Source organism: Lonchura striata, chromosome 15 (assembly GCF_050655825.1).
Source record: "Lonchura striata isolate lonStrDom1 chromosome 15, ASM5065582v1, whole genome shotgun sequence".
In the NCBI taxonomy this organism is placed as follows: Eukaryota; Metazoa; Chordata; class Aves; order Passeriformes; family Estrildidae; genus Lonchura; species Lonchura striata.
Genome location: NC_140717.1, coordinates 5446252 through 5473681, shown reverse-complemented (window position 1 = coordinate 5473681; position 27430 = coordinate 5446252). Strand labels below are relative to the sequence as shown.

Below are 27430 nucleotides of genomic sequence, written 5' to 3'. Positions count from 1 at the left end.
CTGCACAGACGGGGTGGGCTGGCTGTCACTGAGGTGGATCAGTCTGTCACAGGCTGGGACCTGCCATGGAGCTGGTGGGAAGTGTGGAGACACACTGGTGGTTTTTCCTGTTTGCAATGTCCACTTGAACTTGAAAAATAGAACTTAAAAATCTTAGAAGATACCCACAAAGACCAGTGGGATTAAATTTTTGAGAGGTTCTCTCCCTGTTTCAAAATTGCTGCGAGATGAGTCATGGCTGTCCCCAAGTCCTCGGAGGAGCAGGAGCAGTGCCGGCAGGAAATGTGGAGTGTGCTGGGGGATCCACAGCCGCCTGCTCGGTGGGAATGAGAAACTGCTGCCAAAGAGTCAATATCTCTGCAGAGAACTCTCATTAAACACTTCCAGAGTGGTAATGCACAGGTAATGCTCCTTTCCGTAGGTGGTAGTGGCAGCTGGGAAGAGAAGAGAGTGAAGCTGCTCTGGGTGTGCAGCCTGACCCGGCGTCCCCTCAGCACTGCACGGGGCCACCAGCCCTGTGTGCTACAGCTGCAGGCTTCGACTCGCTGGGTGAGTTTTCCAGCCTGGAAAGAAATAGATGCTTAAAATAATGTAGTGAGAAAGCCCTCCTCCCCTCTCCTCCCCTCTGCCCTCTCCCCTCTCCTTTTCCCTTCCCTCTCCTTTCCTCTCCTCTCCTTTCTTTCCTCCTTTCATTGTATGCAGATCAAGTCCAGTCAAAGCCCGCTGCTGTCACCCGCAGGTGCCTCAGGACAAGCCAGGACTCTCCAGTAAGTTCCGTCTCTCCTGCAGCCCCGCTGCGGGGATGCTCTCCGGGCTGTCCGTGTCGGTGCCGCTCGGCTCCGCCCGCGCGGGACAGCTGCGGGGGGCCGGGACCGGGACCGGGACCGGGACCGGGAGCCGTTCTCGCGGCCGCGTGTCCCGGTGCCGGTGCCGGCGTCGCGCCCGCGCCGCGCCGCCCTGCAGGGGGAGCCGCGGCGGCCGCGTCCTGCGCGGAGGCGGGAGCGGAGCGGGGCAGCGCCGGCACCGCCGCACGGCTCCGGGCGCGGCCGGAGCGGAGCGGCGCCCCGAGGAAAGGTGGGTGAGGCCGGCGGCCCGCGGGGAGGGGCGGCGGGGGCCCGGGGTGCAGCTCCCGGGGCGGAGCGGGACCTCCCGGCCGGGGCGGGCCGCGGGCTCGTCCCGCCGGAGCATCCCGAGCGCGGCGGTCCGCGGTCCGCCCTGCGCGGCTCGGTTTCCCTCGCGGCGGCCGCGGTCCCTCTCCTGCCTGTCCCGCGAATTTGAAAAGTGGCCGCCCGCTGCCCTCTCGGTGCAGCCGAGCCCCCAGCCCCGAGACGGGGCGATTTTGCTTTCTCCTGCCCCGCTCGGACGGTGTTTCCCCGCGGAGCCGGCGCGTTTCACTCCGTGCTGATTCCCGACTGTCAGTCCCTCGACACACCCCCGCGCTCCGAGAGGTTTGCTCCGCGGATCTTCCCTCAAACATCAGGTGCTGGACTTTGCCTCCCTGCACCCAGCCCTCCTCGGCCTTCCAGCAGATATTTGCGCTTAATCATAAAATAGTGATTCCGGGGGAGCACCCTTCATCCTGCAAACTTCTCTGTTGTGCTTTCAAAGGAGATTTCTATGCGCTTCGCAGTCGGGTTAAAGGGAAAAGGGCAGGGACTGAGCAGACGGCTTCAAGGCGGTGCGGTCATGTCCCGCTGCTTGCCCCCAGCTCTGCCTTATCTCTGCCGAGCGGCTGGGGTTGCTCCGCAGAGCGCCCGGGAGCCTCCGCCTCGGCAGCCCGCGATGGAGCCGCCCTGCCCGAGCGGCCCGTGCCCCGGCTGGGGCACACGGGCTGCGGGCTGCGGGCTGGCTCCGGAGCTGCACGATGTGGCGCAGGGCTCTGCCCGGCCCTGGGGCAGGGCCTGGGGCAGCAGGTGCGTGCCCATCCCGCCGTGCCGCCGCTGCTGCGCGGTGCTGTCGCCGGGGATGCTCCCGGGAGGAGATTTCCGCACGGTCGTTTGTGTGGTCTGAGAGTCACGGTTGCTTTATTGCTCTTCTGTGCCATGGGCAGTGTGAGTCTGGGGGGTCTCGAGTGCAGGGGGGATGCAGGCTTTGCTACAGCCTGAAAGGAGGAAAAGTGGTTGAGCACCTTCAAAATTGCCTGGGGCGCTGAGCCCACAGCGAGACAGGAAGGGTTAACTTAAAGAGAACAATATGACTCACTTGGTAAATAGTTAATAGAATTGCTGTAACTACTTAAAATTATTTTCCTAAGCAGATGGCCAACCATTAGATAACTCTGTCTTTGGATGTATTTGTTTTCAGGTTTCTTATCAGGCTTGTAAGTCTCAGGCACATGTAACTCAAGAACTGGAGTAATTGATAAATTCATCCTCCTGCATGAGGGAAACTAGCAGAGAGAGAGAAAGCACGGTCAGCCCCTACAGTTAGAGACATCCCTGGAACATATTGCCCAAGCGAGGTAGAAAAATATTAGATAAAGTGACCAGCAAGGATGTGAGAAATATTTCAATTGAATTAGGTCTCTGGAGAAAATACCTTATTTTGAATCTCAATAAAACAGTCAATATAAATGTAATCATGTACCACAAAAACATACGGAAACAAAATCCTGCCTAATGTGGCAAATGGACTGAATTCTGAATTAACCAGGAAAGTGGTGAACCTCTGAATTTGTAGAAAAAACATGTGGGTACAAACTGCAAACGTGTACGTGTGTACATAAAATAAAAATTACCTATTGCAGGGTGTGAAAAAAAAAAAAGGCAAACAGGTCTCCTTTTTAATGGTGGCCATGTGGTACATTTGTAATTTTCATGTGTATATAATGTGTCTTTCCATGCATATTTTTATACATAAAAATTAGAATCGGCATCACCCTGTACCAGGTCAAGGGATGTTGGCCCAATAATGGTGTTTTTAACCTCTGTCCTTCTATCAGTGGGTGCAGAAGGCACTAAAGGTCTGAGCTGGAAAGCTTCTGCCAGGTCTGCCATGTTTGCATTTCTGTTTTTGCTGGTATTTTAATAGGATGTTTCCATAAGGGCTGCTGCTGCTATTTCATTTGAATATAAGCAACTTTTGAAAGCTCTTAATCTTTTTTGTTCAATCTTCAATGACGGATTTCACGTAGAGCTGTGTGGTTAAGTTCTCCTAAGAACCACTGGGAAAAGCTCAGCCCTGCAGAAGGTTTGGGGGGAATCTTTACTCTTCCTTTCAGTCCTGACTCTCAGAAGGGTCTGGTCCCCACTTGGTTTTGAACCTGGCTGCTTTTCCATCTTGTGTTGAGGGAAAGCCTCTCCCTTTAGCACTTCCTTTCTGCCTGCCTGACTGATGGCTGTATGATTTCTTGTCTATACAGGATGTTGAAAGTTTCACAGATTTCTCACCATTTTCCCTATGCTTCAGCTCTTCACTGGGGTTTGACATTTCTGCCCACATGAGATGGGACAAGGCACAGTGTGGGGAAAGTCTCTGAGTTCAGCACAGCTGGGAGTGAGGTGTTCTCCATCCAAAGGCTGGTGCCAGTATCTCTCTTGGTGTCCTGCAAAGTTTGTCCTTGTCTTCAGCTTGAAGAGATTCCATCTCTGCTTGTTCATTTTCTCATTTGATCTGGATTGTGATTAACTCCCAAGGTTGTTCTTTATTGTGTGATTTATGTCTGAAAATGGACATGGGCTATTAAATTTTTTTTTTTGTTGGACTTTAAAGTAAAAACCAGGAAAAAGATCTTGAGCTGTGTGTCAAAGAATCAAAGAAGAACCTCACAAGTCACTGGAGGGCTGTTCCCTTTTATCAGGATATCTGGTATTTAGGACCAGAAGGTTTGGTTGCTTCAGGGACCATCTTCAGGTTTTGCACAGTGCACCCAAACAGATTTGGTAGAGCTATTTGAACAAAATAGCACCAGTTGCTTGCCTCTCTGCTCATTTGAAAAATTCTGAGGAAGCTGCCACTTAATGAGATGCATTTGTGGTTGAATATTGAGGCTTGGACTGTTAGGGTGAAGAACTGGCAGCATTCTGTCTTGGGAGGGCAGGAGGGTCTGGCAGATGTGCAGAAGGTGATTCGGCCTCTGGAGGCTTCAATTCCTTCTGTAGTCAGAAAATGCCTCTCCCTTCACAAAGGTTGCAAATGTATCAGGGATAATTATTAGTTGTATTGCACGGGTTTTTTTCTGCAGTAGATCTCTGTAGATCAGAGTGGACAGATGGCACATACAATTCTCAATTATGGAAAATATCCTTAGGAGGCACTTGGAGGTCATCTAATCCAGACCTCTGCCCAAAGGCAGGATCAGCTGTGGATTTGCCATTCCTGACATCTTTCTCTATCCTGGCTCCTTAAGACCTGCAGTGGAGACTCCTCACTTTCCTGGTGTGCAGGAAATACCCTGATGTCCTGCCTAAACCTCCTTTGCTCTAACTCATTCTTCATCCTGACCACAGTGGGCAACCACAGGCAATCAGCAAAGAGTATTTCAAAGCACTTCACCAAATGCAGGTATTTGGTAAATGTGAGTGGGTAAAGGTGTGATCTCTTTCATTCCTCAACCTGGGTCCTGGGGCTCTTGCCAATGGGGATTTTTACATTTTTATTTCTTTAAAAGTTACACATTTCAAGCCCCATAAAGTCATTTTATTACCACTACAAATGCAGCAGTGGAAGGCAGGGTTTGAAAAGAAATGACAGCTACAAGACAAATGGTATTTATCTTAGATGGTAAGTCAGGGGTTGCATGCAGTAGGTTTATCACTATCTGACAGGTAACAAGATAAAGTCCAGGTGTTACACAGGGATGTGGAAAGACTTGAAACAGGAATAAAGAATACTTTACAAAGCATTTTTAGGGAACATTTGCAAACAATGCATCTGAGACAATGGAGAAGTTAGCAGGGAGGGAAATTTCTTGCAGGGATGATTTGAGCCAGGGACAGGGGGAGGGAAAGACATGCCGGGCATGAGAGAATCTTCCTGTCCCTCTGTGATACGAGGAGAGGAAAGGGGGGTTTTCCTGGAGCTTTGGAGACGTGACGGGTGACATGCTGGGCTCCTGGCTGCGTGTTGATTAGCAGTTGTGATTGCTCCCAGTTCCAGGGGGGAAGGCACCGGCATTCTGGTCCTGGCAGCCTGGGGCTGTTCCATCTGCGGCAGGGCATTCCCTGTGTCCCGGTGCCCTCTCTTTGTGCCTCCCAGCTCCAGCCGTGGCCGTGCTCCGCAGCTCCCCGGGGGATTGTCTGGTGGAGCCTCGGGAAGCCCAGCCCGAGCCGGGGGTCCCGTCCGAGCATCCCCCGGGCAGGGCAGCCCCGCACCCGGCCGGGGCAGGAGCGCTGCTGAGCGGAGCCAAGTGAAGCTTTTAATGCATCCCTTCGGGAATGGTGAGGTTTGCAGTATTCCCTGATAGAAGTTTCCTCATTTAGTATTCAGACCTCAGTGTCTCCTCTGTTTTTCTCCTGGCTTTGCTTTGTTGGAGATGTTTTGGTTTGGGTTTGCACTGTTGTGTTCTCCTCTTGCTTCTTGTCTCCCCTTTCACCCCCACCCTCTTATTTTTCTGCCTAGGGCAGCATAAATGTTTCTGCTCTCTCTGCCTGTTCTCTAATATTGGCCTCTTATGCAAATTCCCCTTCTTGTACTGGGAAAGTCCTCCACAAACAGCCCTATCATTTTGGTTATTGAGTTTTCCCCGATAGAATAGGACTGTCAGATCCTGGTATGAATCAGCTGTTGAGCTTAAGGACTTAAGGGAAGTAGGTGGTTAAATGTCATATTCTATGATAATAACAACTTTGGTTTCAGTATGAGATCCATATACTTGGGCACAGACTGGGATTTTCCATAGGAAACATTCCCCTGGATAAAAGACAGCTAAGAGGTATGCGGCTTTTTAGTAAAATCTTTAGAAGAGAGGCACGTGATTGAAATTGATTTGAATAATTACAGTTTCCACATACGTCCAATCCACAGATCAGTGCCCAGCTTCAATGGGATGGTGGAAAAATCACATCAGACTGACCTGGGCTGGCACCAGCACCATTACAGCTCCTGGAGCATGTGTGGGGAAGAACACTGACATTTAAAAAGTTTCTAAAATGTTCTGAAGCCTGGATTTTGGCAAAGAAAAAAAAAATAAATAAAAAAAAAAGGATCCGTGCTGATGGCTGCCTAGTCAGGGATCTGGGACTGTTCCTGATAATCCCAAAATGCAGGCCTCTTTAGCAGACCTTTTAAAATTGTGGCACCTAACTTTGTCGAACACCTAAAAAACATTACTACATTGTTTTATGTCAACCTGTGTCTTATGAAATGCTGATCCAAACTTTGCTTGACCATTATGATTCATTTAGGATTCTTGTTAACTTTCCTACCCCATTCCTAAAGGGAAAACTTCCTCCATGTAGCCACCCTACAGCCCAGCTGTATGATTACAGCAGGCAAGAGATGGACACAGTCCATGTGGGAGAAACCCTCCTAAAGGTTTGGGGGTATCTGTTCTGAGAGCTCCCCCGGATCCATCTCTGCCTGACTAACATCTTTTGTGTTTGGACTCTAATGTCACAGTCCCTAAGGAATTTGCCTTGGGGGTCTTTTTCGGTTTATGCTTGTTTGGCAAGGTGTGAGGATCATGGTTGTCACACATTTGAGAAATGATCGCAGGTTTCTTTACAGATGGACTTTTTCTATGATGTCTTGTTGTGCAGAGACTGTAAAATATCTAAAGTTTTCACAGGACAGAAGAGCCACTTGCCAAGGCTGGTGGAGGTATCTCTGCTGTAGTGGGGACCTGACAGCTCCTCTCCCTCTCCCCTCCTCTCGCTCTGGGCAAGAACAGCAGCTCATGAACAGGCAGCAAATGCAGAAAAATGTTTTCTGAAGTGATTTATGAGCGGCTGCCGGTTCTCCAGAGTGGTGGTTCGATGCAGAAGGACAGAAGTCGCTGGTGAGAAGTGCCATTTCCCCAGCAGCCCGTGCTCTCGGCCCAGCCCAGCGGCGGGGCAGGAAGCGTGAGCGGTGCGGGGCTGCGCTGGGGCGGATGTGCTCCGACCACAGCACGGGGCTGAGGAAATGACAGAAGGACTGAAGAGTCCTCACAGCGCCGCACTGACACTGCGATCCGTAACAGTCACGTTGGCAAGTTCTTAATAAATGGGATTATAATCAAGGAATTGGGGAAAAAAAGCCGTCCCTCTGAGTACCTCCAGTGTCGGTGTGGCTGGCTGTGATAGTGGAAATGCAAGTCACCTCACAAGGGGGACAGCAGTGTGGCGCAAGTCGCAGCAAAGAGGAGACGGAATGGCAAAGTGAGGGCATGTGGCCTCGGGGCATCATCAGAGCATCAACTCCTTATCCACAGAGGGTGGCAGAGTCCTAAAAATGTCTTAAATAACTCTGAGGCTGCGAGAGAAGCACTGACACGATGGTGAGGCTGATACTGAGCAAATAAGCATTAGCAGTCAGAGTACCTTACAAAATGGATGAGGGAAAGTTGCTGCAAACAAATTCAGGGGACAGAAAATGAGTTATTGTGGCTTTTGCCTGCTTTTGGGGTGAGCAGTGTCGTACAATGCTTTCATCAGGATAGGGAGGACAGCTGGGGAATCATTTTAAGTTACATGGAGAGAGATAGTAAGAGTTACATTCTTTCTGCTGTAGACAGATATTGGTTGACCTGCTACAACAGCTCTCCCTGCACTGGGGTGAGCTTTTGTTTCACCATCAGAGTTTGTGCGAACGCTCCTGGCAGCCTGCAGGACAGTGCTCGAGGGAGCAGGAGCAGGGATCACAGGGCATGGTGCAGAGATAACCTGCACTCAGAGAAGGCAAATAGGGTCTGGGAATAACTGGATATAAATGCAAGAGAACTAACAGATGTACCCAATTCTCAGCTGCCTGTCTGGAAACTTCATCCAGAAATGAGAGGCATAGTCACATCTGGAGAGAAATCTGCTCCATTATTTTAAAATAGACCAGAATGGATGCACTAACAATATGATAAATATCTTCAGAGTATATTCTTCCCTTGCCTCTATTCCTCGGTGGGTCACCTCTTCTTTATATTCTGTTTCCTCATTTCTCTTATTTTGTCCTTGAAGGAAATGCTCCTCATGTGGAAATGATCCTTATGTGTGAACACAGCTGGCTGTGAGGAGGCAGAGTTTGCCTTTGAGTTCTTCCCTCACACAGGAAAGGAAAACTGGCTCCTCAGAGACATTGTGGATGATATTGGCAGTAGTAACTTGTTTCTGGCCATGGTACATGGTTTTAATTATGCTTTTATACTTCTCTGCCTTATGAAAGCCTATCCAAATGCTCTATTTTTTTTTTTTTAAATTTTAGAAATGCCACCATAGATAAATGAACATCAGCCATCCTGAGTATAAAAAATTTGCTCAAAAATCCAACACATTTTGGTGTCTTTTGGCAATATATCACAATATATTGCCTACTGCCCAATAAGACTTTGGTGAGCACAGGGGAGCCATTTTCCCTTCTGTTTGTTTGATCTGGCTTATTTAACTGCTGGTCATTCATCCTTACTTAGTTTTGCCCTCCTTGGCTTTTTGTGACCATTAGAATTGGAATAATTACTGTGAGGTTTTTCCCTTGCTTTTAAACATTTATAACATCCACTTAGGAAGAAAATACGGTCAAATGTGTTCTGCTCTAATCTTCCGCTACCACAATAAAAATTAATCCACTTCTAGCACTTGGAGGGCAGGAGGCAAAGCTGCAATATTGGTTTGGGATCAGCCATTCCTGTCAGCCAGTCCATCTTGCTTGCTGTCCAGTGGGATTTCACTTTTGGGGCAGTTTTGTTTTTTAGGTTTTTTTCTAATGGGCATAAACAGGAGGAGAATAGAGGCACAGGACAGGCTGGCAGGGTGTGGTTTTGTCATGGTTTTGGCTGTTGTCACTTATGCAGCAGTCTGAGTATCTCTGGTAATCAGTCAAGACTTTACACCCAGGCTCACCATGCTTGTTGCTGGAGTACAGCCTCCTTTCTTGGCCTGGCTGCAGCAGGGATGGAAATGTAAAACAGAATTGTTGCCCCTTTCCCACTTTTAAACGGATAGACAAAGTTCAGGCACGGTACAGGTCTCTGAAGAGCCATTTCTTCTGCCTTTCACGAGTACGTGAAGGGAAGGTTTTAAGTCTTGGAGGGCTGTTGCTTTCCTGTAAGAGGGGATTACACCAAATTTAGCAAAGCTGAAGCTCTCATTTTACTTATTATTTCAGGAGAACTTGCAAAACCTATCCAGAAAGCTCTTTATCCCACTGTAGGTTTATATTACAGCAGACTTCACTTCCCAAGAGGAGACAAAGTCTGTGCATTCAAAAATCCTCGGCCTTGCATTTTTGCAGTCAGAGAATCAGTGGCTCAGATGATAGTTTGGATAAAATCTGAAACGGTGCCTGGAAGGGTCAGACTGGCACATGGAGTCCCTTGATAGACCAAAAATTTCCACACTTTCCCATGTTCTGCATTTGCAATGGTGTCCATGCAGGCAGGCGTGCAAGGGCCTCCAGGGAGGGCTGAGGGAAAGTGCAAGTGCTCCAGGTACCTGAAAACCAAGACCATGGTGTGCTGATAATTTTGCCTGCTTTGTTTCACTTGTATCCTTTGTTAACAAAGAGCAGTCTAGAGGGAAATAGTCTATTATTAATATTTAATTTCCTCCTATTACTGTAAGCAGATGACCTAAAAGATCATTTAGGCAGCAGCCAATAATAAAGCAAAGAGAGGAATCAGAAAATGTATGTCTTGGTTAGGTGGGTGATGCCTCCTTCCTCCTCTTCTGCCCCACCCAGTCACAGCTCTTCATCCTTCCATGAGAGGCAGGGCTGGGGATGCTCCCCACAGCTGTGTGAGCAGTCAGGGACCCAGGGAAGCTGCTCTACCTGAAGTATTCATAAAATGCTGAACTACAGAAAGGGAACCCTTGAGCAGCACAGAGAAGTGTTCCTGCTGCCTTCCCTATTGTGCTCCCCAAAGAACACCTGTTTTCATCATGTTTTACAGCCCCGGTTGTTTTGCAAATTTGTGTTCTGCCTGTGAGCACATTGGCTCGTTTATTGTGACTTGATCCTCTGAAGTGGTGGGGAGAGACAAGATTTCTTGGAGTCTTTGATTTAAAAGATAGGGAGATTCTCTTTGAGCTGAAGGGATTTCAAAGAGAGGATAAAAACTGACAAGCATCTCCCCCTCCAGGCTTTGGAAAGTAGGAAACAAATGATTTAGCAGCACCAAATTTTCTGCTTAGGGCCATGTGTGAATTCAAGGACTTTCCCTAAGGGAGTTAGGTAAAATCTGCATGTGGCTGGTACCTGGGAAGGGTCATGTTGTCAGAAGGAGATGCAAGATTGTGATCTGTGGAATGAGCCCTGATGAACACCCCCCTGGCCCCCTTAAGCTGCCTGCTGCCTCTGCTGCCCCATCCTAGAGCAGACACAGAAACCAACCCTTGTGGGGCCTGGGGAAGCTGCAGTCTGTCACCTACGTGCCCACAGACTGTCTTGGGTGCCCTAAGGGCTGCTGATCATCGGGAGTTTTTGCTAATAGTGAGAGGAGCTGTCAAGCTGAAGTGTCACAGGCACTGTGAGCCTGGCAGGCACAGAGGTGCATCTGCTGTCTGCCAGCTGACAGAGCCTGGGCAGCCCAAAGCTCCCAGAGCACGATGGACTCAGCCTGGAGGGGCCGAGAGCAGATGAGCTTGTCTGAGATGGGTGATTTGAACCAAGCAGTGGCCAAGGGCTCAGCTTGATGCTTTTGGCACTTAGGAGAGAGAAGGGGCAGCACCTTGGTCCAAAGTCAACTGGAGATGCCAAACTAAAGCTTGCTTAGGCTCTGCTGGTGAATTGCTTCATGGGAACGTGCTGTGCAGATGCTTTATTGAATTTTCAAGGAGGAGTTTCTCATTGGGACTGATATATGTGAGAGAACAGAGTGTTCCAAGTCACTACAAACGAACAGAGCACCAGGTTTACAGGTTTGTGAATGACAAAAAGGGTTTATTTAATAATGGGAGAAAGGCCGGAACATAGCCTGGGGTAGCAAGAAGGAATTAACAAAATAAAACAAGGACTTATGAAGAAATACTAATTGTAGCTGTCCAGCCTGTTGGGTGCTACAGGTTATTTTTCTGAAGTTTCAAGAAGCTTGCCATGCTGATCCCTCAAGGGCCTGAGATGTTAAATATACACTTCCCCAGTGAGTGAAGCAGATTGTTAATTAATTTTTTCTTATTAGACCTGATTGCTGAGCCTTTGGGTCTTGCATGAAGTAGACAATTCTACAATAAATTTCATTTTGCCTCTGGATCTACGTCATCTTCTCTGGGAGGTCTCTATTCATTTTGTCCCTGTGTAGTGAGTTTCTAGCTGTGTAAGCAGAAAGACTGAACCTGTTCTTGTTTTAAAGCAAGTTGCAAATACTCCTGAAATGGAGATTTGTTTTGTCAGGTGAGCACTACAGCAGCTGACACTGTGAGAGGTGGGTGAGCTCAGGTTGATCATGAACCCTCCCAGGCTGTGGCACGTTCTGTCAGCAGCAGGTGAGGCTGGGCTTGTGTGACCACTCATTGGTGTTTCTAATGTCAGTGGCTACTCAGCGGCGCTGAAGCAGAGACAAAATGTTGTTTTGTGGTGGCTGGGACACCTGCTCAGCTCCAGCCATTTCTCCCCTGAGATGTGCTGGCTCTGCAGAACTCTGAGTGTTTTCCGGCCCATCTGAGAGCAGAGGGTGGAAGGACATGCTGTCCTTTTCTGGACATAACATTCTGATTGCTTCAGAATAAATGACTGGGGCTTTGGATGAAGAATCAGGCCACTGTTTGTGTAGAGAGAAGGAAGCAAGGGACAAACAAATTCAGAGATAAAAAATTCAAATTTAATATGAGGCCATGAAAGAGTCAAAGCAGAAGGTTAAAAGCTCTGTTGTGTCAGAGAACAGTGTGTGATGTAGCCATTAAACTTCAGATTCCAGCACTGTTCTTTTTCAGGTTCAGGCAGAGGTGTAGGAAATTTCAGCTTTGTGCTGAGCCATTGGTATGTGCAGAACCTCCACAGTGAAGTTTGTAACTTTCCTCCATGTCCTGCTGGAGTTTGAGGTGAGCCAGAGTCAGGTTAAATAAAATGCATCTAGAATTAGTATGGGTTTGTGATCTACTGAAGGGAGCTCTCAAACAGGGAAGAATATCCAGTGATTTTGCTTTGATCTCTTCACTGAGGTGTATGAGCTGTGAACATGATGGGCAAGAGCAAGATAGCAGGACTTTAGGTAAATCCTCTGAGCATCAAGATGAAGGTGCCCAGTTCTCAGGCTGGCTCCTCCCAAACAGGGCTTCCTTCAGTTCTTCTGACTCCATCTCCGAGGAGCTTGTGGGGGAATTATAGTGGCTTTAGCAGTAGTTTGGGCCCAAGTATGTCAGAGTAATTTGTTAATTTTTTCTAAACTTGACCTAGCACTGGAGTTTGAACGTGCTTTTGTCCTGCATGGCGAGGTGGGAGCCTGTGGGAGGTGTGTGCTCCCACTCTGTCCTGCTGAGGGACGCAGGGGCTCACACCCACCTCAGTCTCAGGCACAGCCATCCTGCACCCCCCCTTCCTCTTAGGAGCCTGTTTTGCCCACTGCTTCCTTTGTTAGGTTGTTTTTTTCCTCCTACCAGCTTTTTCCTGTCATTTTTTTCCTCCCTTCTTGCTCACACACATGCACAAAACATTGTTTATTTCTCATCCTGCCCCTTCTGTTCTCTCTGCCTCCAGATCTTCTTTATTTCTGTCTTATATTCATTCTAATCCTGGGCTGGAGGGTGAGGTTTCAGTATTGCTGCTTTGAAACAAACCTGTTGGGATTTGTAATGGACAGGCAGATCCTTGCAGCGGCATATCACTGACATCTCTGAAATACAAGAAAGTAAAAGCCATCTTTAGGAAGCCACTGAAAAACTGAAGGTTTTGGTGGAGGAGCACAGACAATATAGAGACTTCCTGGGGTTTTTCTTCTTTAAAAAAGATTAAATGAATGATCTTTATCTTCCTCTAAATAGCTAGATCACACACTGATCTCTTCTGTTGATTTCTTCTGCTAAAACCAAAAAAACACAGAAACAAGATAGCTGAAGGTAGAGAAAAGCGAAGGTTTTGAAGCATGTCCAAACCACCAAGAATCATTCACTTTCCTTTCAAATGCAGCATTAGCAATAGAGCTCTAAATCAATGAAAGGTCTAAAATTAGATTATATTCCTGAGATCAGATGTGAATCACAAGTTAATCATATTTTCTTTTATTATCACTGTCTTTACCCTTTTATTTTATCCTGAGAAATTAGGTTTCTGTCTTGAAAACCTAGTGAACTGTGAAGGCATCAAACCCTGATGGGCGAGACCACACCAGATCACCTGTGGATGGGGCTCAAAAATCTTATGTTTTGGAGGTTCATGATGCATCCAAAACTGAGCTTGGTGATCTTTCAGTTGGTGCTGTGTTTCTCTCTCTCCTAACCTTCTGATGTATCAAGCTGTTTCTTAAATTAATGAGAAAATATTATTGCTAAAGCTTGCTAAATAAGGTTTGCAACCCACTCTGGAAGTGACAGGCGAGGACAGCAAGCAATTATCTCTTGACTGTGGCACAAAGCTCAGGGAACTGTGTTCTCCCTTCTGTATTTTTACCCGAAACTGTGGTGAAATGCACCCATATCTGAAGCAGAGGTACGAGGTGACCTGCAAGGGCGTGCAGGTGAAGTGTATCTGCTCATATGCAATGCAGCTGCAGGCTTGTTTCCTCACAAGCAGCACCAGCTTCAGTCCCAGAGCTGTGTGCAGGACACTGCAGGAACTCGGATGCAGCCCTGAGCCATGGCATTGGCATTGTGCCTGTGTGTGTATTTCTGGGAGAGATGTGTTTTGGTGGGCCTGGATCTGGCTGGTTGAAGGTGAAGGATGACGCTGTCCTGGATGCAACAAACGCTATGGACAGTGCCGGTATAACAAGCAAATGGTTTGCTTGTAGGATACAGATTTACATGAACAAAAATAATGAAGTGGCAGGAAGGGAGCCTGCAAAGAGTGTGCATGGTCAGCAGGAGTGTCCTGAAAGATGTCCCTGTGTGAACACCTTGAACACTTCTCCCTGCCATGGATCTTGTTCCATGGATCCATGGAGGCCAGGCAGGTGTGGCCACAGAGGGTGACCACACACGCCAGCAGTATAGCTGCCCTATGAATGAGGGCTCATGTCCTTGCAGAGCAGGGAACTGGTGCAGTTTTGTGGCAAAGCACGTGAGGGTGGGCAGCACGTGATGGCCCAAACCCAGTGTTTGCCATCAGAGGGAGACAGGTGTGTGTGAAAGGCTCCTCCACCTTTCCTCTGTGCAGCCTCAGCACTTGCCAGGACATAATTAGTGGGGCTCTCGTGTTTCAGGGCAGGCTGTGGAGCAGCTGCTGAAGTGCCAGCTCAGTTGGTAGCCTTGAAAACAAAACATCCCTTGTTTCTCATCACCACTGTGAAACTCTGCCTTCCTGAACTTGGGTTTGGCCCTGCAGCTTTCAGGAGAGACAAAATGTGAGAATTTTGCCAATACTGTATTCTTCTAGGTCTGTGTAATATCCGTTATCAATTTAATGCGCCACTTTAATGAGATTTTGCTTTCTCCATCTCCTCCATAGAGCTGATTACTTAGTGTATGTGGTTGATGTTTTTCTTTTCTTTTTAGAGGAAACTGCAAGTGAAGAAGTTTAATGTTTGCTTCAGCTGAAGAGAATATTTCCCAAGTCCTGGTGGGAAAAGGTGAAAAAGAGGACCAGAGGATGTTGCTATGGTATGGAGATGACAGGAAGCCATGACTAGAAGGGGGATTGTCAACAGGAAACCAAGCACCGCAGCCAATGTGGCTCTGATGTACAGTACAGCTGCTGCACTGCGCTGCCTGCTGGACTCTGAGGCCTGGGGAGCACTGCCTGTCCCCAAGAGAGATTCTCCTGTCCATTTGTCTGCTGGAGTCTGAATTATTCTGCACCTGGTTAATCCACTTTGCTGGAGCTGGCAGACCCTGGGCTTTTTTTCTTGACACCACCTACCTGAACAGCTATGGGGAGAAAACCGTGTGTGTGAGCAGCCTTCCTGGGCTGGCAGCCGAGCACTCCACAGAGCCCAGGCAGCTTTGAGGGGTCTTGGCTGTTCAGTGCTCTGCAGATATGAACGCTGAGCTTTGGGCCTGGTTGTTCTCACCATGCTAGTACATGGGAAGGACGACTTCCTCTCAGACATAGCCTACATCATCCTGGAACTGATCATCGCTGTGCTGGCCATCCTGGGCAACATCCTGGTCTGCTGGGCCGTCTATTTGAACAGCAACTTGCAGAACGTCACCAACTATTTTGTGGTGTCCCTGGCTGCAGCTGACATTGCTGTGGGGGTGCTGGCAATCCCCTTTGCCATCACCATCAGCACTGGCTTCTGTGCCTTCTTCTATGGCTGCCTTTTTATAGCCTGCTTTGTCCTGGTCTTGACTCAGAGCTCCATCTTCAGTCTCCTTGCTATTGCCATTGACAGAATCATTGCCATCCGAATACCCCTCAGGTAAGCACGGGCTGGGCTGGGGTGGTGAGGGCTCAACATCTCTGAAAAACACGTCTGGAGATGAATCAAGGAAGGAAAAGTTAAATGAGGATCGGTTCTTTTTCTCCTGTATTTCGAAAGCAATTTTTATAGGTCCTAAAGTCTGTCTTGGCTGGTGGATTTTCTGGTTGCTTCCTTTTCCTGCTCTTCTCTGTTCTCCTATGGTGGGTGTCCATGGCATCACAGAGGTGCTGCCTGGGAGCTGCCACTCCATGCCTAGGCAAACTGTGCCCTGAGCTGCAGCCAGTGGCACCAGAGGGATGGTGGAGGGCAGAAAGGGGGAGAGGTCAGCTTGTCCCCCTCCCCGTGGGGAGGAGGGGGGTTCTGCCTGAAGCTGTAGCCACAGGGCTGGGGGGAGGGAGGTGGGATTGTCTCTCAGGGGTCTGTTAAATGTGAAGGGAGAGGAAGGCTACCAAGAAATGGGCCTTAGGAAGATTTGGACTGGTTCAGGCACTGCCTCTGAAAGCATAGCATAGGTGAAGGTGAAGGCTTGTCCCAACCCATACCTTCAGGTGGGGATTTTGTGGTCTCTGCAGTTTAAAGAAAGGAAAGGACATTTTAATGACTAAGACTGGCTGCTACTTAGTGTGTGACCAGAGGGGCTGACGTGGGACAAGGGGAAGTTTTGCCATGCACACAGGGGCTGCTGCTGAGTTCAGTGTGGCAGGAGCAGGTTGTTGTGATGGGCTCTGTGTGCCCGTGCACACGAGGCAGCGCCTCATTGCTCCAAGGCACTCGCTGAGCTCCAGAGATGGAGAGGAAGCCCCTGGAGAAGCTGCTGCAGGAGAATTGTAGGAGTCTCCTTCCTTCCTGTCTTGTCCTCAGGAGGATGCAACATGCTCTCAGGAAAGGAGAGACTGCCTTCATCTCCTGAACAACCAAGATGGCTGCAAAAATGAAACAACTCTGATTTTTGTGCTCTTAGGTTTGAGTTTTTGGACATCCTCACTCTTCTTGAGCTTAAATCACTTGTGCTGATTTGTGCAATTTAGTCCTGTCTCTTCTGAATACTTTGGTCATGCAGCACTTATATCAATTAACACAAACCTGTTTAAAACCAGAATGGGAGCCCTGGAGAGTGGAAATTGCCTTTCCATGTGGACCAATGCAGCCAAGTCTTTCCTGAAGCCTCGCCTCAGCAAGTTTGTGCTGCTATAACATTGCATTTAATGGATAGTTTCCAAACCCTATTGGTCATACCTGTTACAGCCTCTAGTTTTGATGTAGATGTAAGGAATAACTATTAAATTCAATTGCAGAGAAAACTCAGTTGATAATACAACTGTCTCTACTTTTCTACAGCTCTGTTATAGATGATTTCAGTTTATAAACCAAAATAATGATAAACGGTACAAGGAAATATGTTGAGTAGCCCCTGGGATCTGCCTCTGAAATGGTTTTGAGAAGAACTGATGTCTTGATTTCATCTCTCATGAGTAACTCTGAGGACGGCTGCTGACAGTTTAAGCACTCTTATTGCTAGAGGATGACTTGCCAGGAAAGGGATTTTAAAAATCTGGATTTCTGCCCACATTTTGGGCTATCACTGTGACTATATTGTATTGAAAATGTAATTTCCTGGAACAGCCAAGGTAAAGAGTCTTTTCAAAAAAAAAACCAGACTACATCAGTGCTGGGCATGACACCGGTTTCACTATCTTGTTTTGGAAAAAACAGAGCACACCCTCTTCTGCCCCAGGAACAGAGGGACTGATTGGATGCAGAAACCCACAGGTAAATCCATGGGTCCCTCCTCCTCTCTGTCCTCTGCTGGTTTGTCCTTCCACAGCAGGAGTGATGTACTTGTCAATTGTGTTTCCCCTTTAGAATTTATGGATGAATAAGCATTTATAGTCTCAGACATGCTGAGAAAGCTGATTCTCTGAAGAAATGTATAATTTAGATTGCCCACATCCTCACGTGTTTTTTTTTCTAATATCTGTTTGTCTCAAAAATGGGTCAAACAACTTTAAAGAAAGTTTTGCCACTAATAGTGTGTTGTTTTCAACTCATCCTTTAAAACCTGGGAAGACTCCTCCTTCTCCTCACAGGACATGAAAGGTACCACCAGGTATTTCTAATATTAATTAGCTGAATCATTAATAAACCAGACTTCTTTCAGTCTAGAGAAACCAAAAAGGGCCAAACCTGTGCTTTGTTCTTCTGTTTCTCTTTAAATATTTTATGTCTGATTTGTCCTAAGGAAGATAATTGCATATGTGGATGTGCATTCCCACAGAAATAAACTTTCAGTGTTAAAAAGGCAGAAGAGTGGGTTTTCTGATACTGCTTGGTTTTGGGCCCCTAAGTACGTTATTAGTTAACTTTGAAATTATTTTTCTGTGGAGAAAAGACTCTCCTCCAAAAAACTGCAATGAGAAAAGACATTTATAGGTGAAATTTTAAAATGGATAAAAACTAATTTGTGAATATCTTATGTGTTCTGCCTTTCAAACAGTTGAAACATTTTGTAGATTTTGGTCAATTTTCCACAAGTTCTCAGACACTTTGCTGAATTCTGGCAGGTTTTATACAAATGTAACACTCTGCAAGTGGCAGCAAGGCACTCCCAAGGAAGGGAGCCCGAGCCATTGTTGACTCTAGGACAAAATGAGGTCTCTCACATGACAGGTACCTGAAAACCTGCACTGGCTAATATCAAACCCCCAGGTGCTCTGAACAAAACTGGCTGTGAGTCTGAGCCCCAGGATGAAGCCCTGGGCCAAGAACAATTGCTGCTCCGTGGTGCCAGCAAGGGCTCCGTGGGCAGCGCGCCCAGCCACGTGCTCCGGTGCAGGCATTTGTAGAAAGATATTCCCAGGGCAAGGACAGGTAGCTCCAACACTCTGGAAAGAGAGGGGAAATTTTCCTTCCTGCAGCCAAACAGAAAAGTTTGCTGAGGTTACTGAGGTTGCTGCTTGCTCTGTGCTGGATTCAGGCATGAAACACGTCGGTCATACATTACCAACTGCAGGCCTTTTCCTCTGGTGAAAACTGCTTTTGCTGCTGCAATGTTTCTCTGGGGAAATATTATTTAAGGTGCAGCTCCCTGACGTCTGGAGTTTTGGGACTGATTTATTCCATGTGCTGGTGATTTCAACTGCAGTTCTGAGGTGGCATTGAGGTGTTTTTCTGCCAGAGGACATGAAGAACTGGCTTCCCAAAGTCTAGGAAGAATAGGGGAGATGAACCCCAACCCTGAACAAAATATAGGATGTGCAAGGGACCTTTGTGCTGAGAACAGCCTGTTTCAGTAGTTGCTTTAATTCCCTAGAGTTCCTTTCTGAAATGCTCATATGTGAGCATGTAAACCAGTGAATCAGGGTTTTAATGTTTTATTGCCACTTTGAGCCATATGTGGACTTATTTCTTTCCCTGCTCACCATAAACCTGTTGACTTTATGGCAGGCATTTCCTACATATGCTCATATGTTAAATACATTTAAGGCAAGTTCAGCTAGTGTGAAAACAGAGTAATTCCCCTCCTTCTTTTAAATGGGCACAGCTTTGAAAGCAGTGCCTTCATGGCCTGCACAGAACTTGCTGTTACCAAGGTTTATTCAGGAAGCTGATCACGTCACAAGCAGAACTGTGTCTGCCCATCATTCCTGCTTCTGCTGTTTAGAGGAGATAATGCTGGGCACCTGTGCCCACCTGTGGGACCCCACTTCTCCCATCTCCATAGCGTGGATAAACACCAGGATCAGTTGGTACCTGGCAATAGAGGAGGAAGGTTCTGGACTGAGTGGTTTGGGAGAGGTTGTTTAGTTGGTACATGTGAAGGTCTCAGTGTGATTTCTTGCCCCGTCACAGATTTCCTGGATGATCTGGGATTGCCAGGGTCTCTCATTTCTACATACATGTGATAGGGATTGAATATCCTGCTTGGTCCTGTCCCTGATGGCTGCAGCTGCCTGAGGTGTGGGCTGTTGAGTGGATGTGCTTGGTGAGAAGAGTTTTGTTGTGATTTGTTAAACACCTTTGAACAGTGCTGGAATTCAGATCAAAGGCCTCAGCTGAGCACAGGCATTCTGCGTGATGCAGTAAAGGTCTCTCAAAAATGCTCCACAGCTGACAGAGGATGTGCAGATATCCACCAAAGGAGGGTTTGGGAGACAAGCAGCAGGATGGCTGGACACTGTGATGGTGAATTAGGGCAGCTACATATCATTCAGTGTATTGAAAGATCTTAACTTCTCCCTGAAGACACTCTGGACAGACTACCAGCTTTATCTTCCACCCAGTCGCAGGGACTGTGCAGGAATCTTTGTCTTCATGGCACAGAACTTAGTCCAAGGAACCAGAAGTGGCACATCCACAGCCAGGTTACTCTAGGCAGCCCAGAGGAGCTTACATTCACCAAGTGTAGCTCTTCTTCTGCTCCATTTTGCCAGCTGGCTGGTTGGGAAAGCAGCATGGCTGGTTGAAACTATTTTGGGGAAAACTTTCACATTTTCAGGTGTTTGCAAAAGTTGGGTTTGCTCTTTAGAGGAGACATGTGACTCTATCCCCACCATGAGCATCCCTGTGCCCTGCACTCACATCCTTTGTGTCTGGAATTTCACAAGCAGAAGTGATTGATTGTAGAGCAAGTGTGTTATTTCCAGGAAGCAGAGCTGTTGGTGCACAGACAATCCAGTGCTATGGGGACACATCAGACATGCTGCAAAGTGACCTGCCAGCTGTGCAGATCATGGGCTGCAGGTGTGACCTTCCAGCAGGTCGTGTCTCCTACGTGGTGCCAGCAACTCCCAGGGTAGGGGATGAGTCTAGGAAGCCCTGAAGTTACCCTGTAGAGCTCTGCAGCACTGAGGATATGGAGAGTGGCTTTGGTCTGGCTGCTGTGAGCCTGGAAAGATACTGAGACAAAGTACACAAAGATGTACACAATGTCTTCAATAACATCTCCAAGTGGATGAGAGGAAAGAGTCCAGGAAAGCCCATCTGGATTATAATGCTACCTCAGCCAAGTCAGTCAGAGGTGCCTCATGTGGATTCTAGAAATTAAGCTCTCCTAAACAAATTAGCACTTCTCAGTGGGTACCTGGCCAGCACAAAGCCATTGGCTTTGTCAGGAGATGCTGTGAGCTTTCTGTCCTGACCCTCAGAGTTATTGAGCAAGGTGTCATGGACATGCACTCCAGCACAATGCTCTGCAGCTGGGAAGCTGCTTGGGTTCAGTGCTGTTCTGAAACCTTGTAAAGCTTCTTGCATGGGAATCCCCAGAGGACAAGAGGGAGGGGGAAGTGTGGCGGGGTGTTTGTCTGGAGCAGTAGTGAATATATTTTTAGTGGAAGGGAAGGGACATCTCTAGTCGTGGGATAACAGCTGCACAATTTCAAAATTCCTCTGACAAGATGTAGCTAATTCCAGGGCTGCAGGGTTTTGATGGTTGTGGGATGTTTTTGGGGTTTGTTTTTGTGGAGTGGTTTTTTTGTGGTTTTGTTTTTGTTTTGGTTTGGTTGGTTGATTTGTTTTGTTGTTTTTTCAGGGCTTCAAGGGCCTCCAGCCACTCTCTTACCTCCCTGAGTGTACATTTCAAAGCACAGATGCTGTTTTGATGTGTTGATGAGATCTGAATGGAGCAGCTCTCTGCTACCATTCATGCAACCTTTAAGCACTGGGCAGGATCCACTAATTGATGGAAAAAACCTTTTTCTCCCTCAGAATCAGCTGAATTCCTTCCTCATTTCTGGAAGGGCAATTTAGGTGTGTTTTTCGTGCTGGGAATTGTGTGGTTGGCTCCTTTATCCACTTACTCTTTTCTGGTTTTGAAATGCAATCAAGAAAGGGAAATTCAAGCCTGAGTCTTGTTTTTTTCCAAAGCCCATTGTCAGGGATTTAAAGCATGTGCAGGATCTCCATTCTTTACTGTGCAAAAGCAGCCACTCTTCTCCTCTGTCTTGAACTTGTGTTGGGAGAGGAGCATGAACCTGTGGGAGTAATTATTTCACTTGGGAGATGGAAAGATTTCTGTGGCTTGTTGTATTATTTCTTGTAATGTTTGTTTTTGGAGAGAACTGGGGACAGAGGGAGAAGGAGCACTGAGTAAACACTGGGAGCCCAGTGCTACTGTCTGGTCAAATACAGTGTGGGACCCATGCTGCACAATGTGGGAATCCAGCCATCTACTTTCCATGCTGAGCATTACCCAGGGAAGGAAATTGCATTGAAATGTTAAACTGCTGCCCTAATTTACATTTTCAGAGTGGAGAACTAGTGGAGTCAGCTCAGGACTCGCAGTAACCTGTGAGGCCCTGAAATCTGGCTGGTATTTCAAACTAACCAAGGTCTGTGCTGCACTCTGTCAGATTCTTACCATGTTGCTTATTGTTTCTTTCAACAGATCTTGGAAAGTTTACTGTTAGGAGCACTGGCTTCAGCCAGGCACCAATACCTCGACTACTGAGGTCCCTCTGGTGTGTGCAGTGCAGGCCATGGCACACCTGTAGTCAGAGAATTGTTTCCAGCTTAATTCCTCTTTTCTGAGAAATTCATGGGGTTGACTTAGCTGGGCTGATGAGGAAAACTGCTGATTTACCTCAGTTTTTCAATTTCAAGAAAGGTGGTGGTGCTGGTCTTCCTGAACATGCCACTGAGGAACAGAGTGCCATGCAGACAATGCCAATCTGCCTGCTGTAGCTGAGCCAGCAGGATTTCCCTGGGCACACCAGAATGTGGATGCAGGGCTGGTGGCACTGTGCCTCCAGACTCTTTTGTGCTTTTTGGTTTACAGATCTACTGCAAGACAGGCCTAAAAATTCCATGCTAAAAGGCTGCTCCTTTGCCAGGAAGGAGATGCTGCCTTAGCCTTTGGCAAGAGACCCACAGTGGTCTTCATCATAAGGGTCAGAGCAGTGCTCTTGGTTATCCAGGCTGAAGATCTGTGTGCACACCCAAGTGGGCTGGTGGAGTGAAGGAGCACAGATGAAAACTGAATTAATTTCCCTGCTTTTCTGTCAACTATTCACTGCTTAAAGGAAAGGAGAGGGAAGTAGGTGGCAGACAGTGTCACCATATCCTTGGTGTATGGCATGGGTTCTGCACATCAGTGCAAAGGACCCTCTGATGAAGCAGGTGCCTTTCTCACTGTCTTCTGGAACATGGGGCCATTTTGAGGTTGTGTGGGTGCCAGCAGCTTGTTGAATGATACTGATACAGCTCCCATCTCCTCTGCTTTTACAGGTACAATGGCTTGGTGACCGGCTCTCGAGCCAAAGGCATCATTGCCATCTGCTGGGTGTTGTCCTTCATCATTGGCCTGACCCCAATGCTGGGGTGGCACAAGCGTGCCCAGATCGAAGAGCTGGGTTCCAACTGGTCCTCTCCCATCAACTGCAGCAACAGCATGGTGGCGTGTCTCTTTGAGGCTGTGGTCACCATGGAGTACATGGTCTACTACAACTTCTTTGCCTGCGTGCTCCTGCCCCTCCTTCTCATGTTTGGTATCTACTTGAAAATCTTCATGGCAGCCCGGCGCCAGCTCAAGCAGATGGAGAACAAGATGGTACACGGGGAACGTTCCCGCTCCACGTTGCAGAAGGAAGTCCATGCAGCCAAGTCTTTAGCCATCATTGTCGGGCTGTTTGCAGTCTGCTGGCTTCCACTACACATCATTAACTGCTTTACCCTTTTTTGCCCAAATTGCGCCCACGCTCCCCTCTGGCTGATGTATCTGGCTATTATCCTGTCTCACGCTAACTCGGTTGTAAACCCCCTAATTTATGCCTACCGCATCAGGGAGTTCCGACACACCTTCCGTAAAATCATCAGCCAGCACATCCTGGGCCGCAAGGAGCCGTTCAAAGCGGGAGCAGCCAGCTCCAGGACTTCCACCCACGGCGGGGACGCAGAGAACGCCAGCATACGGATCAGTGAGTATGCACTAGAGGTATACACCAACGGAGAGATCCACAGGGATCCCGAAAAGCAGGACTTAAACAAATGCAAAGCTGGCTTGGAATGGCACCAGAATGGAAATGCTCTGGACTTGGAGACAAATGGGCATCTGCCACATTCCTGCAAAAATGGGATTCTCTCAGATGCATGCCTGAACAGGGAGCTTCACAGTGAAGAGCTAATTGATGCCCAGGTGTCTTATTCAGATCTGGAAAGAGCAGCCTTTGCTGCAGCTGATGTTTCCTGATGAGACTTTTGAAGTTTTCCTGGTAGAATTATTTTTTTTTTCCATTGGTGACCTCTGCCATGGCAGAACAGAGGTTGGGGGGTGGGGGGAGAGCAGTGTATTCAGATCGCTGTGGAGAAAGGGGTCCATATCCAGGACTATTGGATGATCCTAAATACCAGACTGGAGAAAAGCCAAGAGATCACTGAAGTGGACTAAGGAAGGAGGGACAAGTTACCCATCAATGACCTGTCACCAAGAGCAGTGCCAAGGTCGAGGATGGCATTCCAAGTTCAGCACTGGGAGACTGCTGATGCAGGGATTTCAGGACACTTTGCTGTACTGTGCCTGTGGTTGAGTGTTGGTTTCGCTGTCTTTACCAATGGAAATAGAAGCGTGGCTGGAAGTACTCCCTGAATAACAAAGAGCAACTGGAATGGCCTCTGAGTACTGTGGCCCTGCAACAAGCAGAAGAGGAGATAGCAAAATCTGTTATCAGGAAGGATGCCAGGAGCTGCTTGGAGAGGGAAGGAATTTACCTGATGGGAACTCGATACTTTCAAACATGGCACTTTGTCTTTCATTTTGTGTTCTTAAAGCTTATACTGCAACAGGTTGCTCAAATGGTTTTTTCCCACATGATGATAAGGTTACTTTATGTTAACTTATAAAAGATGGGCAAGAACTCATATCCATTCCCTGAGTGCTCAGTGTTCCAGATGCACATAGCCAATATAACCTCTTAGGACTCCACTTTGTCCAACAAATCACCAAAGCTGAGCCTTGCTAAGGATTTCCCTTTGCAAAAGGGCTGTTAGCAGGACGTGGTGCTGTGGGCCAGGGCTGTGGACTATGTCCTCAGGGCAGGGCTGTGAAGAGCTGTGAGTGTGTGATCTCTTTGTAGGCTGGTGGTGCCTTTTGCTTTTCGCCTGCCTCTGTGCTTCTCCTCCTGAGCTCCTAGAATGCAAATTCTTTCCATGGCCCCAGATGTGTGTGGGGAGGTAATATTCCATATTTCTGTCATCTTCATTCTCACTCAACAGGCTGAGGGACTTTTTTTTACTTCTTTCTTGGGATAGAGAGCAACCCGCACACATACCTTGACCTAATTTTGGAATTCCAATGAGCGCTATTTAAAAACCCTTTTCTCCTGTGATTTCAGTTTTTTCTTGTGAAGCCTGATATGTCCCTGTGGTGCAGAGGCCAACAGAGGCAGCTCTGAGCTCTATCTTGTTAGAAGATGCTCCTGCTCTGAGAAGCTGAAAGGTGTCAGTAGTATTGGAACTCAGCTTAGAAACTACAGTTTCTGCTTTCTGTAGAAGAGAACAGGCAAATTTGTGCTGCATCAAGTGTACACACTGCTGTGGTTTGTTGCAGTGGTGTTTCACTGCAGTTTGGTAATTTTCTGGAAGGAAAATTAAGGAAATCCAGAGCTCAAGGACAGCGGAAAACCACATCAGCTTGAATTCTACCTGAAGATTGTCTGGGCTGTGTTTTTCAGACAAATAATCCATGTCCAGTACTACCAGGCTTCTGGAGAGACAGAAAGTAGTGGTCCTACTGGCAAGACAAAAGTCTGGTAATTCCAGGGATCTGAAGCTTATTCCCTAGCTGAAAGCATCAGAAATATCCTCCCCCAGTCTGATTCCTCCTCATGTCTGTCCACTAACTTTCAGAAGCCAAGGGGGATTTTCATACTTGAGGAAGAGCAGGTTAGGTCTGTATGTTCTTATTCTAGGTTATTTTATATATTGTGAACTATTAAAATGAAAAATCAGTTTTATTTTGGGGAGAATTTTCTTTTTGCCAGTTTCCCTACACGCATGTGGTGAGAAGTTTGTGATGCTGAATGTGTTTGAGTATATAGCTGCTCTGGGCTAGCACAAAGCTTACTGTGAGATGGATAAAAAGATGTGGCTGCCACCACAGTCCTTAGCAGAAAGACAGGCCAGTTTGTAAAACAATAGGCTGTGGTTTGATTGAACTGCTGCTTTCTTGGCAGGGCTCTTCCCCCTGGTCTGACATCAGAAGAGAGGATTATCACTCCAGCAGCATGAAGGAGCACTACTGAGCCATTTCCCTGTGACTGACGTCATAGGTAGCTCCTCCATACGGTGACTCAGGATCTCATTACTCTTGATCCTTCTTGATGCAATATTTCTGTAGGTTATTTGTGTGATGGCTTCTCTGACCCCCTGTAACAGCAGCAGAGGAACTCAAGAAAATGGGGGGCTGTTCTCTTCAGGTCTCAGCTGGGAGCTAAAGTGTTTCTAAGAATAACACAAGATTACATCCGGCACTCATGTCAATAACAATTAGGTCCACAAAGACCCAGAGCAGGGAAGGAAGTGTGGGAAAATACCAGCATTGCTCATGTGCTGGAACACACACAAATGCAAAAGTGTTGCCTGTTGAGCTTTAGCTGCCATTGGTAGAGGGATGGTTTGCACTGCATTGGATCAGACTTTCAACAGTTGGTGTGGATTGGTTGCTTTCTATATTTCCTGAGCATCTCCACACTTAGTTGTGGCAGTTTCTTGCTTGGTTGCCCCCCCAAGAATCAAGTTGATCTATATTGATGGACAAACTTAGGATTGCTTTGCTTTCCAGATTGCTCTGGAAAACCTTCCTGCCCAACCAGATCACATGAGATTAGTGACTTTCCACATGTCTTGAATTTAGCTTTTGTGCTGCTGCTTGAGCTGCCCCCAAGTGTATCCAGTCCCTTTCAATATTAGTGATCAAGACTTGAAGTGAAAAGGGTATGTGAAGGGGGTGGGCTGTGTGCAGGAGGAAGATCAGGGTATGGACAGTGTGGTTTGTAGAGCTGTCTGCAGTCACAGGAAGGAAGGGATGGCAGCTGCACTACATGCTAGGCCTTCTGGCAAACATATGGCTGAGATGGACCCTCAGAGGATGTTTCTGAAGCCGTTGTTGGGGAGAGCAGGAGCCTTTTGAACAGAATGTTTTACCTCGTATTTCTTATTTCCTAGGGATTATAATTTATTATAATTTTATGGCTTCCTGCTTTTTGATTTGTTCTCCATTAAAAAAAAAAAAAAAAAAAAAAGAGAGATCCCATCAATGAAGTGTGCTCTTTCCTTCTCCTGGCAGCTCTCCACTCTTGAGAGAGGTACCTGCCTTCCAAACTTCCTAGGACCACTCATATCCCCATTTTTCTTCCAGCTGGAGAATGTTTAGCTGATCCAGTTGTTCTGGATAAACAAAGATGGTGCCAAGACAAAGGAAAGAATGAGGTGACTATAAGGAGAGGCTGGAGAAGACCTTCCTGGGAATCCCAGGTGCAGTGGGTCCAGAGAGTAGGTGCTGGGGTCAGCTGAGACTAATTTAATTGAACAAGAACTTCTTGCTAAAAAAGTCTGAAGATGCATAGAGAGATGTGGTGCCTCATTTAGTGTGAGGGCATTCCATGAATTTCACCATTCCCTGAAGACTTTTAGGCTCCAGAGTTTATTTGCTTTATAAGAGTTTTGAAGAAAGCAATGTTTGATCAGTTGCCAGGAGTAATTTTACCAAGCGTTCTTGGGGCTCTCTCCTCAATAAGGCACTGCTTTTTGTGTGTGCAATTAAATGTGCTTACAGCTGTATCCTGCAGAGTCCCATTTGGATCAGTGATATTTCAAAGCTCTGTGCAAGTTTGAACTGCAGCTTTTGAACCAAGAAGTGAT

General features: G+C 47.3%; 1 protein-coding gene across 3 annotated transcripts; it reads left to right on the top strand.

Moving 5' to 3' along the window:
• ADORA2A (adenosine A2a receptor) lies at positions 1-26811 on the top strand. Of its 3 annotated transcripts, none has more exons than XM_021549870.4 (3): positions 1-549; positions 14712-15577; positions 22802-26811. In XM_021549870.4, exons 2-3 carry the CDS (start codon positions 15228-15230, stop codon positions 23760-23762), a joined length of 1311 nt encoding a protein of 436 aa, XP_021405545.1. In that variant the 5' UTR covers positions 1-549; positions 14712-15227; the 3' UTR covers positions 23763-26811. The 3 variants fall into 3 exon arrangements, with proteins under 3 accessions (XP_021405545.1, XP_021405544.1, XP_021405543.1); XM_021549869.4 differs by lacking the exon at positions 1-549 and adding an exon at positions 642-767; XM_021549868.4 differs by lacking the exon at positions 1-549 and adding an exon at positions 965-1074.
• The last annotated feature ends 619 nt before the right edge of the window (positions 26812-27430 follow it).

Excerpts from the sequence above, each read along its gene's own strand:
- ADORA2A (XM_021549870.4), top strand. The coding sequence starts at position 15,228 with ATGCTAGTACATGGGAAGGACGACTTCCTCTCAGACATAGCCTACATC. Across the intron at positions 15,578-22,801 it reads GCCATCCGAATACCCCTCAG|GTACAATGGCTTGGTGACCG; the intron begins GTAAGCACGGGC and ends CTGCTTTTACAG.